At 44.6% G+C, this 16,775-nt stretch overlaps 1 protein-coding gene and 1 non-coding gene across 4 annotated transcripts in view; both read left to right on the top strand.

Moving 5' to 3' along the window:
• Window positions 1-16,775, top strand: part of fig4a (FIG4 phosphoinositide 5-phosphatase a) — a 234,962-nt gene that overhangs the window by 111,326 nt on the left and 106,861 nt on the right. For all 3 annotated transcript variants that reach the window (XM_072499995.1, XM_072499997.1, XM_072499996.1), the window contains exons 16-17: window positions 2,898-3,064; window positions 14,118-14,256. In XM_072499995.1, coding sequence (XP_072356096.1) covers window positions 2,898-3,064; window positions 14,118-14,256 — 306 coding nt within the window. The remainder of the gene's footprint in view (window positions 1-2,897; window positions 3,065-14,117; window positions 14,257-16,775) is intronic.
• On the top strand, window positions 14,874-14,945 carry trnaw-cca (transfer RNA tryptophan (anticodon CCA)). Its single transcript has one exon. It is a non-coding gene; the product is annotated as a tRNA-Trp (tRNA).

Below are 16,775 nucleotides of genomic sequence, written 5' to 3' on the forward strand. Positions count from 1 at the left end.
CTCCATTTAACCGCTCTCTCTCCATAGCCCTTAATTCCTCGAGAAATCAAGAATTTATCATCTTCTGTCTTAAAGACACTCAACGTCCCTGCCTCCACCGCCCTCTGGCAATGAATTCCACAGACCCACCACTCTCTGGCTGAAGAAATTTCTCCTCATCTCTGTTCTAAAGTGACTCCCTTTTATTCTAACGCTGTGCCCCCGGGTCCTAGTCTCCCCTGCTAATGGAAACAACTTCCCTACGTCCACCCTATCTAAGCCATTCATTATCTTGTAAGTTTCTATTAGATCTCCCCTCAACCTCCTAAACTCCAATGAACATAATCCCAGGATCCTCAGATGTTCATCATATGTTAGGCCTACCATTCCTGGGATCATCTGTGTGAATCTCCGCTGGACCCGCTCCAGTGCCAGTATGTCCTTCCTGAGGTATGGGGCCCAGAATTGCTCACAGTATTCTAAATGGGGCCTTTATAAAGCTTCAGAAGTACATCCCTGCTTTTATATTCCAAGCCTCTTGAGATGAATGACAACATTGCATTTGCTTTCTTAATTACGGACTCAACCTGCAAGTTTACCTTTAGAGAATCCTGGACTAGGACTCCCAAGTCCCTTTGCACTTCAGCATTATGAATTTTGTCACTGTTTAGAAAATAGTCCATGCCTCTATTCTTTTTTCCAAAGTGCAAGACCTCACACTTGCCCATGTTGAATTTCATCAACCATGACTCTCCTGAATTGTTGGGATATTACTCATGTCTTCTACTGTGCAGACTGACGCAAAGTACTTATTTAGTTCCTCAGCTATTTCCTTGTCTCCCATCACTAGATTAGCCCAATGTCTACTTTTGCCTCCCATTTGTTTTTAATTTATTTAAAGAAACTTTTACTATCATTCCTAATGTTACTGGCTAGCCGACCTTCATATTTGATCCTCTCTTTCCTTATTTCTCTCTTTGTTATCCTCTGTTTTTGTAGCCTTCCCAATCTTCTGACTTCCCACTACTCTTAGCCACGTTATAGGCTTTCTCTTTTGCTTTGATGCATTCCCTGACTTCCTTTGTCAGCCATGGTTGCCTAATCCCCCCTCTGATAACCTTTCTTTTCTTTGGGATGAACCTCTGTACTGTGTCCTCAATTACTCCCAGAAACTCCTGCCATTGCTGTTCTACTGCTCCCAGTCGATTTTCGTCAGTTCCTCCCTCATGCCCCTGTAGTTACCTTTATTTAACTGTAACACCTTTACATCTGATTCTACCTTCTTTCTTTCAAATTGCAGATTGAATTCTACCATATTATGATCACTGCCTCCTAAGTGTTCCCTTACTTTAAGATCTTTAATCAAGCCTGGCTCATTACATAACACTAAGTCCAGAATGGCCTGTTCCCTCGTGGGCTCCATCACAAGCTGTTCCAAAAAGCCCTCCTGTAAACATTCAATGAATTCCCTTTCTTTGGGTCCACTGGCAACATTATTTACCCAGTCCACCTGCATATTGAAGTCCCCCATGATCACTGTGACCTTGCCTTTCTGACATGCCCTTGCTATTTCCTGGTGCATTTTGTGCCCCTGGTCCTGACCACTGTTACATAACTCCCATTATGTTTTTTTTGCCTTTGTGGTTCCTCAACTCTACCCACACAGACTCCACATCATCTGACCCTATGTCGTTTAGTGCTATTGATTTAATTTCATTCCTAATTAACAAGGCAACCCCGCCCCCTCTGCCCACCTCTCTGTCTTTTCGATAGGTTGTGAATCCCTGGATGTTTAAATGCCAGTCCTGAACCCCCTGCAACCATAATCCGAAAACTCAACACCATATTCTACATGTATGCTGACAATTCCTAGCTCCGTTTCACCACTATCTCGACCTCTCCATTATCTCTAATTTGTCTGACATTGCACTGCATGTCTGACATTCAATATTGGGTGAGCAAAAATTGCCTCCAACTAAATATTGGGGCAACTGAAGCTGCTGTCCTTGGTCCCCAACACAAACTCCATTCCCTGACCACTGTTTCCGTCTGTCTCCCTGGTAACTGCCTGAAGCTGAGTCAGACCTTTTGCAACATTGGTGTTGAGCTCAAGAGGAATTTCCAGTCACATAAGACGGAAACCTCCAAAACAGCACCTTACTCTAACTCTGCCTTCAATTCATCTGCTGCCGAAACTGTCATCCATGTTCTTGTTTCCCCTAAATTTGGCTACTCCCATGCTCTCCTTGTTGGCCTCCCATCCTGCACCCTCCTCACATTTTATGTTCGGGTACACGGTGGGAGAATTCAGAATGTCCAAATTACCTAACAGCACGTCTTTCGGGACTTGTGGGAGAAAACCCACGCGGAGACCGGGAGAACGTGCAGACTCTGCACAGATGGTGATCCAAGCCGGAATCGAACCTGGGACCCTGGCGCTGTGAAGCAATAGTGCTAACCACTATGCTACTGTGCCGCCCATATTACTGTTATCTCCTCCAGCCCAGATGGTTTTGAGGTCACTGCATTCCTCCTATTCTGGCATTTTGCACGCCCCCAATTCTAATTGGTGGTCATGTTTTCAGCTGCCTTCCTCCAAGCACTAAAATTCCTCTTCTCTCTTCGCTTTCAAGGTGCTGCTTATCTCTAATCAAGCTTTCAGTCAACTGCCCTGATATCTCTTGCTAAGGCTCAGAAGGAGAAATTTTTATTGCCAATGCTCTTGTTAAGTACCTTGAGTGTTTTGTTATGATATGGCAGGAGTGGGATTGAGGGAAAGGTGGGTGGAACGGACAAGCAAACACTGGAGAAAGCAAAATTAAATTATCCAAGATGCAAAAATGGGAGAACTTCAAAATGTTCTTGCTTTAGTATCTCAATAAGAAGCCATGTAACTGTTGAGAATATTTTCTCAATAGATTATTTGAAGAACTGTATGAAGATCATGGTGATACACTATCTTTGCAATATGGTGGTTCACAGTTAGTACATCGGGTGAAAACGTACAGGAAGATTGCACCCTGGACACAACATTCCAAGGACATCATGCAAACCCTTTCTCGGTACTACAGTAATGCATTTTCAGGTAATATCTTTGTTTAACCTTTTAATTATTACGTAGCACTTTTGACCTCCAAGTTATAACCTGATGCAGCCCTCTCCGATTACAAATGGACCTTTGAATACTTCTTCATGCAAATGTTGTGTCTCCCTCCGTTGCCACTGAAAATCCACACATGCTTTCTTTTTACTTCCAACCATAGCTTTTTAAATGTCTCTCCCAGGTTTTCCCCCTTACCCGCATTGCTCCAGAAATTCCTCCTATAAATGTATGTGCATTTATAAAGCAACTCTCATGACCTTGAGGCATCGAAATGTGCTTCACAACCACTGAAATGCTTTTCGGACACTTTAGGAACTTTCAAGCGGTTATTGGATAGGCACATGGAGCATACCAGAATGACAGGGAGTGGGATAGCTTGATCTTGGTTTCGGACAAGGCTCGGCACAACATCGAGGGCTGAAGGGCCTGTTCTGTGCTGTACTGTTCTATGATGTTGTCACTGCTGAACATTGTCAACAGTGCATTCCACACAGCAAGGCCTCTGATTTGATTTGATTTATTATTGTCACATGTATTAGTATACAGTGAAAAGTATTGTTTCTTGCATGTTATACAGACCACGCATACCGTACATAGGAAAGAAGGAAGGAGAGACTGCAGAATGTAATGTTACAATCTTAGCTAGGGTGTAGAGAAGAGATCAACTTAATAGAGAGTTTAAAAGAGTTAGAATGAAGTTTTAGAAGCATAGAACGAGAGTAAAAGATAGAATTACAGGGTATGCTAGGCACCGCTTGCAAGAAGTTGACTCGCTCCGGCGCCATCTTGGAATCTCTCAAAGACAATGAGATAACTAACCAAAGCTGTCTTAGTGGTAATTATTTGGGGATAAATATTGGCCAAGAGACAGCAGAAATCCTGTGTAAATTATGTCAGTTCTGTCATGACGGTCTCATGCCCATCTAAATGTAAACAGGACCCTGACTCAAAAGACAACAGTTCCAACAGCGCACTACTGTACTGAATTGTCAAACTAGATTACACCTAGCTGTAGCATCAGTTGGTAGCACTTTTATTAATAATAATCTTAATTATTGTCATAAGTAGGCTTGCATTAATACTGCAATGAAGTTACTGTGAAAATCCCCCAGTCGCCACACTCCGGCACCTGCTCAGGTATACTGAGGGAGAATTAAGAATGTCCAATTCACCTGACAAGCACATCTTTCGGCACTTGAGGGAGAAAACCTGAACACCTGGTGGAAATCCATGCAGACACTGAGATAATGTGCAGAGTCCGTGCAGACAATGACTCAAGCGGGGAAATCGTACCTGCTGTGAAGCAACAGTGCTAACCACTGTGCTACCATGCCGCCATCTTACCTTTGAGTCGAAATATTCAGGGGGTGCAGGAACACAGGGACCTTAATGAATAAATGCATAAGTAATTGAAGGTGGCAGGATAGGTTGAGAATGGTTAATAAAGCATCCCGTTTGATGCTTTATTAATAGGAGCATAGAGTACAGAAACAGAGGTTATGTTGAACTTGTATAAGTCACTGGTTTGGCCTCAGCTGGAGTATTGCGTCTAGTTTTGGGTGCCACACCTTAGGAAGGGTGTGAAAGCGAAAATGGTTCAGTTATGAAGATAGAATGGAGAAGTTAGAACTGTTTTCCTTGTAGAAAAGAAGACTTGAGAGGAGATTTGACATTTTGGTATTCAAAATCATGAGGGGCCTAGACAGAGTAAATGGGGCTAGCAGCGAATAGGGCCAGAGTACATAATCCAAAAAAAGTGTTAAAATGTTAAAAAGACCAGTCTGAAGGCACTGTATCTGAATGTAGGGAGCATTCCCAATAAGGTGGACAAATTAACAGCACAAATCGATGTAAATGGATCCAACCTGATTGTGGTGACAGAGACATGATGACCAAGGTTGGAAACTGAATATCGAAAGGTATTCAATATTTGGGAAGGACAGATAAAAAGGGAAAGGCGGTTGGGTGGTGTGATTAGTAAAGGATTAAATCAGTGCAATACTGAGAGGAAGGATATAGGCTCAGAAAATCTAGATACAAGATCAGTCTGGGTGGAACTAAGCAGCAGCAAGTGGCGGAAGATATTAGTGGGACCTATCCATAGGCCTCCAAACAGCAGTCGTCAGGTAGGGGATGACATTAAACAGGAAATTAAAAATGCATGCAAGATAGAAATTAGGAACAGGGGGAGGTTATTCAGCCCTTTGAGCCTGTTCCACCATTCATTATAATCATGGCTGATCATTCAACTGAGTAGTCTAATCGTGCCCCCCCCCCTCGCCCGTATCCTTTGATCCCCTTCGACCCAAGTTCTATATCTAACTGGTTCTTGAAAACATATGTTGTTTTAGGTTCAACCACTTGTAATAAATTCCACTGGCTTGTCACACTCTTGGTGAAGAAATTTCTCCTCATCTCTGTCCTAAATGGTCTACCCCCATATCAGACTGTGATCCTTTGCAAGGATGTCTTATTGCAAAACAGGGTTTTGGTGAGACCACACTTGGAGTACTGTGTGCAGTTTTGGTCTCCTTGCCTAACAAAGGATATACTTGCCATAGAGGGAGTGCAGTGAAGGTTCACCAGACAATTCCTGGGATGGTGGAATTGTCCTACAAGGAGGAGTTGGGCCGACTAGGCCTGTATTCACTGGAGTATAGAAGAATCAAAGGTGATCTCATGGAAATGTATAAAATTCTGACAGGACTGGACAGACTGGATGCAGGTCTGATGTTTCCCATGACTGAGGGGCCTGGAATAAGGGGTTACAGTCTTGGGATATGGTGTAGGCCATTTAGCGTTGAGATGAGGAGCAACATCTTCACTCGGAGGATGGTTAACCTGTGGAATTCTATATCACTAAAGGCTTTAGAGGCCAAGTCACTGAATATTTTTAAGAAGGAAATAGATTCCTCGACTCTAAATGAGTCGGGAGGTATGGAGAGAGAACGGGAGGATGGTATTAAGATATAGGATCAGCCATGATCAGGATTTCGAGGGCAAATTGTTCCTGCTCCTATTTTCAATGCTTCTTTATATCCAAACTGTTCCCACTCTTGAAAGGATCAAAAACAAGAGGGCACAGATATGAAGTAATTAATAAAAGAAGCAATAATAATATGAGGAAAAGCCTTCACACACAGAGTGGTTGTGGTCTGGAATGTTCTGCCAAAGAGCTTCATGGCGGCAGGTTCAATTGAAGCATTCAAAAGGGAATTGGACCGTTATTTTTATAAAGAGAGTGTGCAGGTTGAGAGAATGGAATTAGGTGAATTGCTTATTTGGAGAATCGGTGCAGACAATTTGTGCCAATTGGTCTCCTTCTGCACCATACCAATTCTGTGAAAATCCTCACTCCAGGACTAGCCCAATATCTAAACTGACATTACAGTACAGTACTGAGGGGTGCTGCACCGTCGGAAGTGGTGCCTTTCAGATGAGGCCCTGCCTGCTCTCCCAAGTGGTGTAAAAGATACCATGACACTATGGAGCATTTTTCTCTGATACTGTCAAATATTTATCCCTCAATAAACATCACAGAAACAGATTATCTGGTCATCAGCACAATGCTGTTTGTAGAAATTTGCTATGCACAAGCTGGCTACAGTCTGATACTGCAACAGTAACTACACTTCATTGCCTATAAAGCGCTTTGGGACATCAGTGATTGTGAAAGACTCGATATAACATATAACATACAAGTCTTTCTTCCTTTATTTGTTCGTGCCTGCACTGTAGCTTGAGCCATAACCTCATGGCTATGATGCAGCTACCATAAAATCAACGCTATCCCACATTTAAGGGCAGGAGTTTCAACCCCAAGAGACCGGTTCAAAAATCAGCCCTGTCAAATGGTGCGTGTATTTCGAGCCATTTTTGTGAAGACTAGATAGGAATCCGGAACGGGACCACCGAAGTGATGGTAGCATATTGGTAATGTTACTGGACTGGTATTCCAGAGGCCTGGTCTGATGCTCCAGCGAAGGGCCAATATTTTGTGCTGCGCAGGTGGGTATGTGGTAGACACGGACACGAGCGAAATGGGGCCACAAATACGTCAGGAGGATACCCTGACGTTATTGTGCCTCCTCGTCCTACTTTAGTCGCCAGGAAGTACAAAACCAATAAAGAATATTTGACGATCAATTCACAATGATCTTGAATGGTCCGTGCAGTTTTACACACTACACACAGGCCAATTAGCCAAGTGGTCTTTACATTTTTCATTCATTCTACATCCAGGGTGGGGGAAAAGGCCTCCAGAATGTCGCACGGTGAGGAGTTTGGTTATGAGTTGCCACTCTGTTTGGAGGAGGCTGTGCATTCAGAAATCTGTGCCAACACAGTGCTCCCGTGCCACATGGATCCATCCAGCACTGAGGGCACGTGGACCCTCCGGAATCTCTGGCAGATTTTCAGATGCATTCTGCTGTACATCCAGCATCTGACACTTGATGGATGACTCCAAAGGGTCATCATCTGCCTCAGGATCAGCATAGTATTAGTCTCCGAATGCCGGCTTGCTGGGTGCTTTATTGGGACATGATGATCCCTCTGAAGGAGAAAGACAAATGTCAGTATGGAACTGCATAATGAGATCATTGTGTGTGCAGTCTGGTTACTTTTCAGAATGGACCACTGACTGACCAAAGACTTTTGAATGGACGAGCAATGGGGATAAGTGGATTTCATATGTCAGCCTTGCAACCTCTGTTCTCCTGCATCTCTCCACAAACCTCTTCCCTGTCCACTGGACTCTTGCCCTCCTCCAAAACCCTAGCCTCTTTGAGACCAGTTTACCTCCCCCATATTCACAGGACATCTCCACCTGTGGTAGGAAGAGGTGGTTTGTGATCCCATTATCGGTTCATCCTTGATCCTGTGCATTGTGACTCCTCCTGTAAGGACCAAAGTGCTTTCATTAGTCCCGCTCAACATGTCAGAACATTCCAGACATCCCCACCAATGATGCAGGTTCAATTCCCCTTCATATTGTCACACCTCAACCAGACATGTACATCAGCCATAGTTTATCAGGCACTGGATTATGTGCCACATCACACTCTGCATTTCACACCGATGAGCACCATCAAGTCCTGCCACACACACAGGCATCCAAAGTTCCAACTGGAATCAGTACTCAACCTGGCGCAGAAGGTCATTGAATCTTTTCCTACCCTGGATCTAAGTTCTGCGAACAATTTCATGCCCAGTGACTAGGCCTGCAATCTCCATCCAGGCCTCCTTCGTCACATGAGGTGGTCTTCTCTTGCTGACCCGTGGCAGCAGGATATGACATTGGTCACTAAATCCAGCAACACCCTCGGGCATTCATTGGAAAAAATAGGGGCATTCTGGCTCCAGGCACTGATTACGTTTTGGATACAGTGACAACACTATAACTGAAGTGATGTGACCAAACACTTGACTTTCAAAGCATCTCCCTGAGGTTCCTGAGCGCAAACTTCCAGCTTTCATGGATCTCCATTTAAACCTGGCACCCACCCTCTAATCTGGCCCTGCCAGCAGCACTGAGCCTGTCTCAGCACATGCTTCACTATGCCCATAAGTTAGTTGGTCAGCCGGTGTGAAATTGATGTTGGGAGACAATCGCATGTGAGAGCGCATCAGTCCCGCTGATCGTGCTCACTCATCAGGAAGTTTAGGTCATGAACTCCTATCCAACCACAACAGCTGGGGGAATTTAAAATTAATCAGTAAATCTAATAAAATACCAGTCACGTTAACCATCATGAAGCTACATGAATGAAATGAAATACCCCTCTGCTTCAGGGGAAGAAATCTGTCCATGTTACTTGGCTCACAGCAATGTATTTAACCCTTAATTGCTCTCTAAAATTGCTTATTATGCCACTCAGTTGAAATAAACCACGACAGAAAGCACTATGGGAGCAAACTACATTATATGGGCTCCACCATTTCGAGGGCAATTAGGATTGGACAGTCAATGTTGGCTTTGCCAGTGATGCTCAGATTCAAAACCCACATGTGGTGACTAGCTGATTAAACTCTTAAATAGCTAATCAAGTTCAGTTTCCCATACTGGTGGGGGCTTGTTTAGATGCCTGGATTCAGGGATCCAGCAGGAAGCTGGGTGGGAGCAGCACACCACTCATGACTAGAGGCCCACTGTTTCTTCCTGTCTGGGTGCAAGAATAGACACCAGCTGCTCCACAGAGGAATGTCTTCCCTGTCCAAAAGCGGTGGCCTGACCTCTGAAGCCATTTTTTTTTTTTCAGTTAAAAATGTAAAATTGTTGGTGCCTTCACAGTTACTTACCTTTCCAGCTTACTGCTGCTCTCAGCCCTCCGGCTTTGGGAGCTCATTAACTACCCGTAATTGACCAGAGAAACCTGTTTTAATGTTAAGGGGTCACGTTTGTGAAAATCCCAAAAAGTGATTGTTTCCCTTGAAAGGTGAGTCCGGGATGCCAAAACACTACTGACTTATCTGAACCATCCCCAAGAGGAAAAATCTAGCCCAAAGGCTCACTCAAATCTAGTCCAAAGGCCTAACAATGTCTCTACTTCCTACGGAAGCTAAAGAAATTAGGTTCCGCATCAACTCTCTCAAACTTCTACAGCAGAGGGCAGTAGAGCGGAGCTGCTGATTGGCTGTTTCTGGGAAAATTTGCATCAGTGCATTGCGGTCACCGTATCTTGAAGGTGGTTTGTGGAGGAGCTGTTGTCAAGTGACAGTTAAACCGAAACACTTCAGTGTTTCCCTCCCTACCTCCCCCTCTAACCAAAAAAAAAGACAATCATTGTTAGGATCCCAGCCGAGTAAAGATCAAGAGGGAGACTCCAGGGCAGGTAGAAGTAGAAAGAAGTTGAACCGTGATGTCACAGCCTGCAGGTAAGTGATTGGCTGGTGATTGGTAAGTAGTTTTTCTTTTCCGAGGTGTTATCGTGCGGGGCGCAGTGGTTGCTGAGTGAGTGCTTGCTGAGAAGGCGAGTAAATTCTTTTAAAAATCTTACTGTTGGGAGTTTCCAGCTGAATCCAGTCGGAGTGAAGGCAGTGACTGCTGGGTAAGTAGTAAAGATTTAAATTGTTTGCGCAGGCCCATAACTGATTGATTGCTTTTCTTGTGTGGGGCGCAGTGGTTGCTGGTTAAGTCTTTTATTTTTTACCTGTATTTAAGTTGGGCAGTTTCTAAACCCTAGACACTATACTTGTAGTGTCCCCCACCCTTCCACCTCCTTTAACCTAAGGGGTAGAGTGAATAACAGGTAAGCTCTTTCATTCTTTTTCTTTTTTTATCTAGAGGGGATGGCAGGGAAGGCAGTGCAATGTTCCTCCTGCAGAATGTTTGAGGTGAGGGACGCTGTCAGTGTCCCTGCTGATTTCCCCTGTGGGAAGTGCACCCATCTCCAGCTCCTCAGAAACCGCGTTGGGGAACTGGAGCTGGATGAACTTCGGATCATTCGGGAGGCAGAGGTGGTCAGGGATGTAGTTACTCCGAAGAATCAAGATAGATGGGTGACGGTGAAAGAGGCTGGGAGGAAGCAGTCAGTGCAGGGATCCTCTGTGGTCGTTCCCCTCCGGAACAAGTATACCGTTTTGGATACTGTTGAGGGGAACGCCCTACCAGGGGTAAGCCATGGTGAACGGATCTCCAGCACTGAGTCTGTCCCTGTGGCTCAGAAGGGAAGGAGGGAGAGCAGGAGAGCAATAGTTATTGGGGACTTGATAGTTAGAGGGACAGATAGATGGTTCTGTGGCAGCGAAAGAGACTCACAGATGGTATGTTGCCTCTCGGGTGCCAGGGTCCATGACGTCTCAAACCGTGTTTTCAGAATCCTTAAAGGGGAGGGGGAGCAGTCACAAGTCGTGGTACACATTGGTACCAACGACATAGGTAAGAGAAGGGACGGGGATTTAAAACAGGAATTTAAGGAGCTAGGGTGGAAGCTCAGAGCCAGGAAAAATGGTTTGTTGCCGGTGCCACGTGCTAGTGAGGTGAGGAACAGGGAGCGAGTGCAGATAAACACATGACTGCAGGGATGGTGTAGGAGGGAGGGTTTCAGGTACGTGGATAATTGGAGCACATTCTGGGGAAGGTGGAACCTGTACAGACAGGACGGTTTGCACCTGAACCAGAGGGGCACCAATATCCTGGGAGGGAAATTTGCTACGGCTCTTCGGGGGGGGTTTAAAATAATTTGTCAGGGGGCTGGGAAAACAAACTGTGTTCCAGAAGCCAGTGCCGAGAGTAGTGAGGTACTGAGGAGGGTATCAAGGTCGCAGGAGTGTACCGGCAGACAGAAAGGTGGGTTGAAGTGTGTCTACTTCAATGCAAGGAGCATCCGGAATAAGGTACGTGAACTTGGAGTGTGGATTGGTACTTGGGACGACGATGTTGTGGCCATTACGGAGACATGGTTAGAACAGGGACTGGAATGGTTGTTGGAAGTTCCGGGGTGTAGATGTTTCAGTAAGAGTAGGGAAGGTGGTAAAAGAGGTGGAGGAGTAACATTGTTAATCAAGGATAGTTTAACGGCTGCAAAAAGGCAGTTTGAAGGGGATCTGCCTACTGAGGTAATCTGGGCCGAAGTTAGAAATAGGAAAGGAGCGGTCACATTGTTCGGAGTTTTCTATAGGCCCCCAAATAGTAATAGAGATGTGGAGGAAGAGATTGCAAAACAGATTATGGATAGGTGTGGAGGTCTCAGGGTAGTTGTCATGGGTGACTTTAACTTTCCAAATATTGATTGGAACCTCTGTAGGTCGAACAGTTCGGATGGGGCAGTTTTTGTACAGTGTGTGCAGGAGGGTTTCCTGACACAATATGTGGATAGGCCGACAAGAGGTGGGGCCACATTGGATTTGGTACTGGGTAATGAACCGGGCCAAGTGTTAGATTTGTTTGTGGGAGAGCACTTTGGAGATAGTGACTACAATTTGGTGTCTTTCACTATTGCAATGGAGAGGGATAGGGCCATACTGCAGGGCAAGGTTTATAATTGGGGGAGGGGTAATTATGATACGATTAGGCAAGAATTAGGGAGCATAAGATGGGAACAGAAACTGTCAGGGAAAGTGGCGCTTGTTCAAGGAACAAATACTGCGTGTCCTTGATAGGCATGCCCCTGTCAGGCAGGGAGGAAATGGCCGTGTGAGGGAATCATGGTTCACAAAAGAGGTTGAATGTCTTGTCAGGAAGAAAATGGAAGAGTATGCAAGGATGAGAAAACAAGGTTCAGTAGGGTCGCTTGAGGGTTACAAGGTAGCAAGGAATGAGCTGAAAAAAGGGCTTAGGTGAGCTAGGAGGGGGCATGAGAAGTCTTTGGCAGGTCGGATCAAGGAAAACCCCAAGGCTTTTTACTCTTATGTGAGAAATAAAAGAATGACCAGGGTGAGGGTAGGGCCGGTGAAGGACAGTAGTGGGAACTTGTGCATGGAGTCAGAAGAAATAGGAGAGGCGTTGAATGAATACTTTTCTTCATTGTTCACAGAGAGGGGCCATGTTTTTGAGGATGAGTGTGATTTAGGCGGGTAGGCTGGAGGAAGGAGATGTTCTGAGGAAGATCGCAAGAAACTGCAGAGTGTGGTGAACTCAGCCCAACGCATCGCACAAGCTTGCCACCCTCCCATTGATTCTGTCTACACCTCCCGCTGACTCAGAAATCAGATAGCATTGTCAGAGACCCCTCCCACCCAGGCTTTGCCTTCTTCCAGACCCTTCCATCAGGCAGAAGTTACAGAAGTCTGAAGACCCGCACATCCAGACATAGGAACAGCTTCCCCACAGCTACTCCTCAACAACTCTCCCCCGGACTGATCTGTTCCCTGTAAGAACACTATTCACGACGCCCTATGCTGCTCTTGCTCATGTATTGCTTGTTTGGCTCTTATTCCGCACTGTAACCAATCACTATTTGTTGATGTACCATTTGTCAATGTACTCTGTTGATTATTCTCTTTGTCTACTATGTATGTACTGTGTATGTTCCCTTGGCCGCAGAAAAATACTTTTCACTGTACTTCGGTACATGTGACAAGAAATATCAATCAATCAAATTATCTCCCATTTCTGTCCATGCCAACTTGACTCCCGAAATAGTGATTTAAAAAAAAAAAATCTTCAGGCTTATTCAGAAATTCCCCCTGTTGCCTCGCTGCTTTCTAGCATCAGCATCTTATGAGTCCACCTCTACTGAGGCCAAACTCAATCATGTATTGGGGCTGGTTTAGCACACTGGGCTAAATCGCTGGCTTTTAAAGCAGACCAAGGCAGGCCAGCAGCACGGTTCAATTCCCGTACCAGCCTCCCCGAACAGGCGCCGGAATGTGGGGCTTTTCACAGTAACTTCATTTGAAGCCTACTTGTGACAATAAACATTTTTCATTACATATTGAAAGGAGGACTTACCAAGGGATCGTTGAGAATGTCATATATAATTAAGTGGCACCTCATTATTTTTAAATTTGTAAAGTATATTATAAATATTGTTTGTGTGCATTTGCTGGCATCATCTTGGTATTGGATAGAAAGTGAGATTGGAAGCAAGCTTGATCACCTTGAGCAAGCAATGGGCAAGTATAGGACTCTGAAGCAAGGAAGTGGGGTTCATGGCAAAGACCAAAAACGATGGCTGTGATCTTGCTATTGTTCATTTGGAGGAAATGTTAACTTCCGGACATTTACTTGAGAGAAGTGCTGAAGAGGTGGAGGTGGTATCAGAAATAATCCAAACAAGTTTTCAGTCTTAGCTGCATCATCCAGAGGATAAACCGAATGAAGAGGAAGTGTTTTCCTGGGAGGAGTGAGGTTGTCATTGACGGGTGTGTGACCTGGAGTTATCCAAACTAACTCTCCACCCTTTTCCCCAGTGACAGTTGCTGATGCCAGACTACTAGACTCAACAACTCTTCCAAGAAATGATGTATGCAATGCTAAGTCTCCGGGAAACTATATTGTAAACATGAGATTACAAGTCTGATTCCATCTACAAGCATCAGAGACTTTTGAAATATGAAAATCTTTCAATTGTTGTTTCATATTTTCTTACAGATGCTGATAGACAGGATGCCATAAACCTGTTTCTTGGCGTTTTCCAGCCGATGGGAGGAAAATCTCATCTTTGGGAGCTTCCAACTGACTATTATCTACATCATAAGAACACAATGGCACTTTTGTCTCCCAAGAGAAGGTAATGAATAGCCCATGGTTTCTACATTTATTTAAAATTTTATATGATGGGAAAATCGGATTCCTTTTGGGTTATATCCAGTGGTGAGGTGTATGACTGTCTTTGACATCAAGGCAGCATTTGACCGAGTGTGGCATCAAGGTGCCCAAGAAAAACGAGGAATCGTGGAAGACTCTCTGGAGTTGGAGTCATACCTAGCATAAAGGAAGATGGTTGTGGTTGTTGGAGGTCAATCCATCTCAGTTCCAGAAAATCACTGCAGGAGTTCCAGCTTCAGCTGCTTCATGAATGACCTTCCTTCCATCATAGGTGGGGATGTTCGCTGATGATCGCACAATATTTAGCACTAATCATGATTCCTCAGATGGCGAAGCAGACCATATCCAAATGCAGAAAGACCTCGACAATATCCAGACTTGGGCTGACAAGCGGAAAGTAACATTCATACCATACATATGCCAGGTAATGGCCATCTCTCGCAAGAGAGAATCTAACCATTGCACCTAGTATTCAGTGGCATTATCATCGCTGAATTCCCCACTATCAACTTCCAAGGAGTTACCTTTGACCAGAAACTGAACTGGACCGGTCATATAAATACTGTAGCTGCAATAGTTGGGCTTGTGGCGCAACGGTAGTGCATCTGACTCCAGATCAGAAGGTTGTGGGTTCAAATCACATCAAGCTCACGGATTTTTCTATGGGCAGCATGGTAGCACGGTGGTTAGCACTGTTGCTTCACAGCACAGAGTCCCAGGTTTGATTCCCACTTGGGTCACTGTCTGTCCGTCTCCCCGTGTTTGCGTGGTTTCCTCTGGGTGCTCTGGTTTCCTCCCCACAATTCCCGAAAGACGTGCTTGTTAGGTCATTTGGGCATTCTAAATTCTCTGTTCCCGAACAGGAGCCGGAATGTAGCGACATGGGGATTTTCACAGTCACTTCATTGCAGTATTAATCTACTACTTGTGACAATAATAAAGATTATTATTAGGAGCAGCTCAGGCTAGGAATCCTGTGGCGAGTAACTCTGCTCCTGAATCCCCAAAGCCTGAGCATCATCTACAAGGCACACGTCCCGAGTGTGATGGAATACTCCAGTTGCCTGAATGACTGCAGCTCCAACTTGAGAAGCTTGACACCATCCAGGACAAAGCAGCCCCCTTGATTGGCACTCCATCCACAAACATGGGCACACCATCACCTGGAGGTTCCCCTCCAAGCTACTTACCATCCTGACTCGAAACTATGTCGCTGTTCCTTCATCACTGGGTCAAAATCATGGACCTCTCTCCCTAACAGCATGGTAAATGTAACTACACCAGATGGACTGCAGCAGTTCAAGAAGGCAGCTCACCATCACGTTCTGAAGGAAAATTGGGGGGGTGCAATACAAACTGGCCTAACCAGCGATACCCACATCCCCAAAAACTCTCCAGGCCTTAAGTTCAAATCTATAGAAATTTACTTCCATTAATCTTTATCAAATTGGACCAATATTTTGACACTTGTATGTAAAGATGTCTAATTTTTATTTGAAGTTTCTCACATTAAAGAACTTTAATAAATGGTCAAAATAAAGTCAGTCCTTTACGCAAGTAGTTTACAGAGAGAACCTTAATGTTCTGCATGATACCCTCTTCAGTTATTTAGGACATTTTGGTATTCTTAGTTGGAGATCACCTCTACAATTCCAGACACACACAAAGAAAAAATAACTTGCATTTGTATAACTCCTATTATGATCTCAGAATGTCAGCATGGTGGCGCAGTGGTTAGCATTGCTGCCTCACAGCGCTGAGGTTCAGGTTCAATCCTGGCTCTGGGTCACTGTCCGTGTGGAGTTTACACATTCTACCCATGTTTGCGTGGGTTTCGCCACCACAACCCAAAATGAAATTAAATGAAAATCACTTATTATCACAAGTAGGCTTCAAATGAAGTTACTGTGAAAAGCCCCTAGTCGCCACATTCCGGCGCCTGTTCGGGGAGGCTGGTACGGGAATTGAACCGTGCTGCTGGCTTGCCTTGGTCTGCTTTCAAAGCCAGCTCTTTAGCCCTGTGCTAAACAGCCCCTAAGATGTGCAGGCTAGGTGGATTGGCCACGCTAAATTGCCCCTTAATTGGAAAAAATGAATTGGGTACTCTAAAATGTATATATTTTTTAAATGATCTCAATGTCCAGAGCACATAACAGGCAATGTACTTTTAAACTATGGTCACTATTCATGGCAGCCAACCTGTGCACAGCACGGTTCCTGTAAACAGCCAAGCGATAAATGGCAATATGATCTAATTTTGTGATATTGGTTGAGTGATAAATATTGGTCAGAGCTTGTTATATTTCTTTGTTGCTGCAAAGAGAAAATGTATGCAAGTGCCCACAATCATGAATTCTTATAAAACATGATGAGAAGTTTACTAAGGGTGTTGCTCATAGAATGAAGATGGTGATCTTCTCAAAGCCTGCTCAAACACTGCTGTCGTCACTACACATCACATGACGCAGAACCAGCAAGAAG

This window comes from Scyliorhinus torazame, chromosome 4 (genome assembly GCF_047496885.1).
Source record: "Scyliorhinus torazame isolate Kashiwa2021f chromosome 4, sScyTor2.1, whole genome shotgun sequence".
Taxonomy (NCBI): domain Eukaryota; kingdom Metazoa; phylum Chordata; class Chondrichthyes; order Carcharhiniformes; family Scyliorhinidae; genus Scyliorhinus; species Scyliorhinus torazame.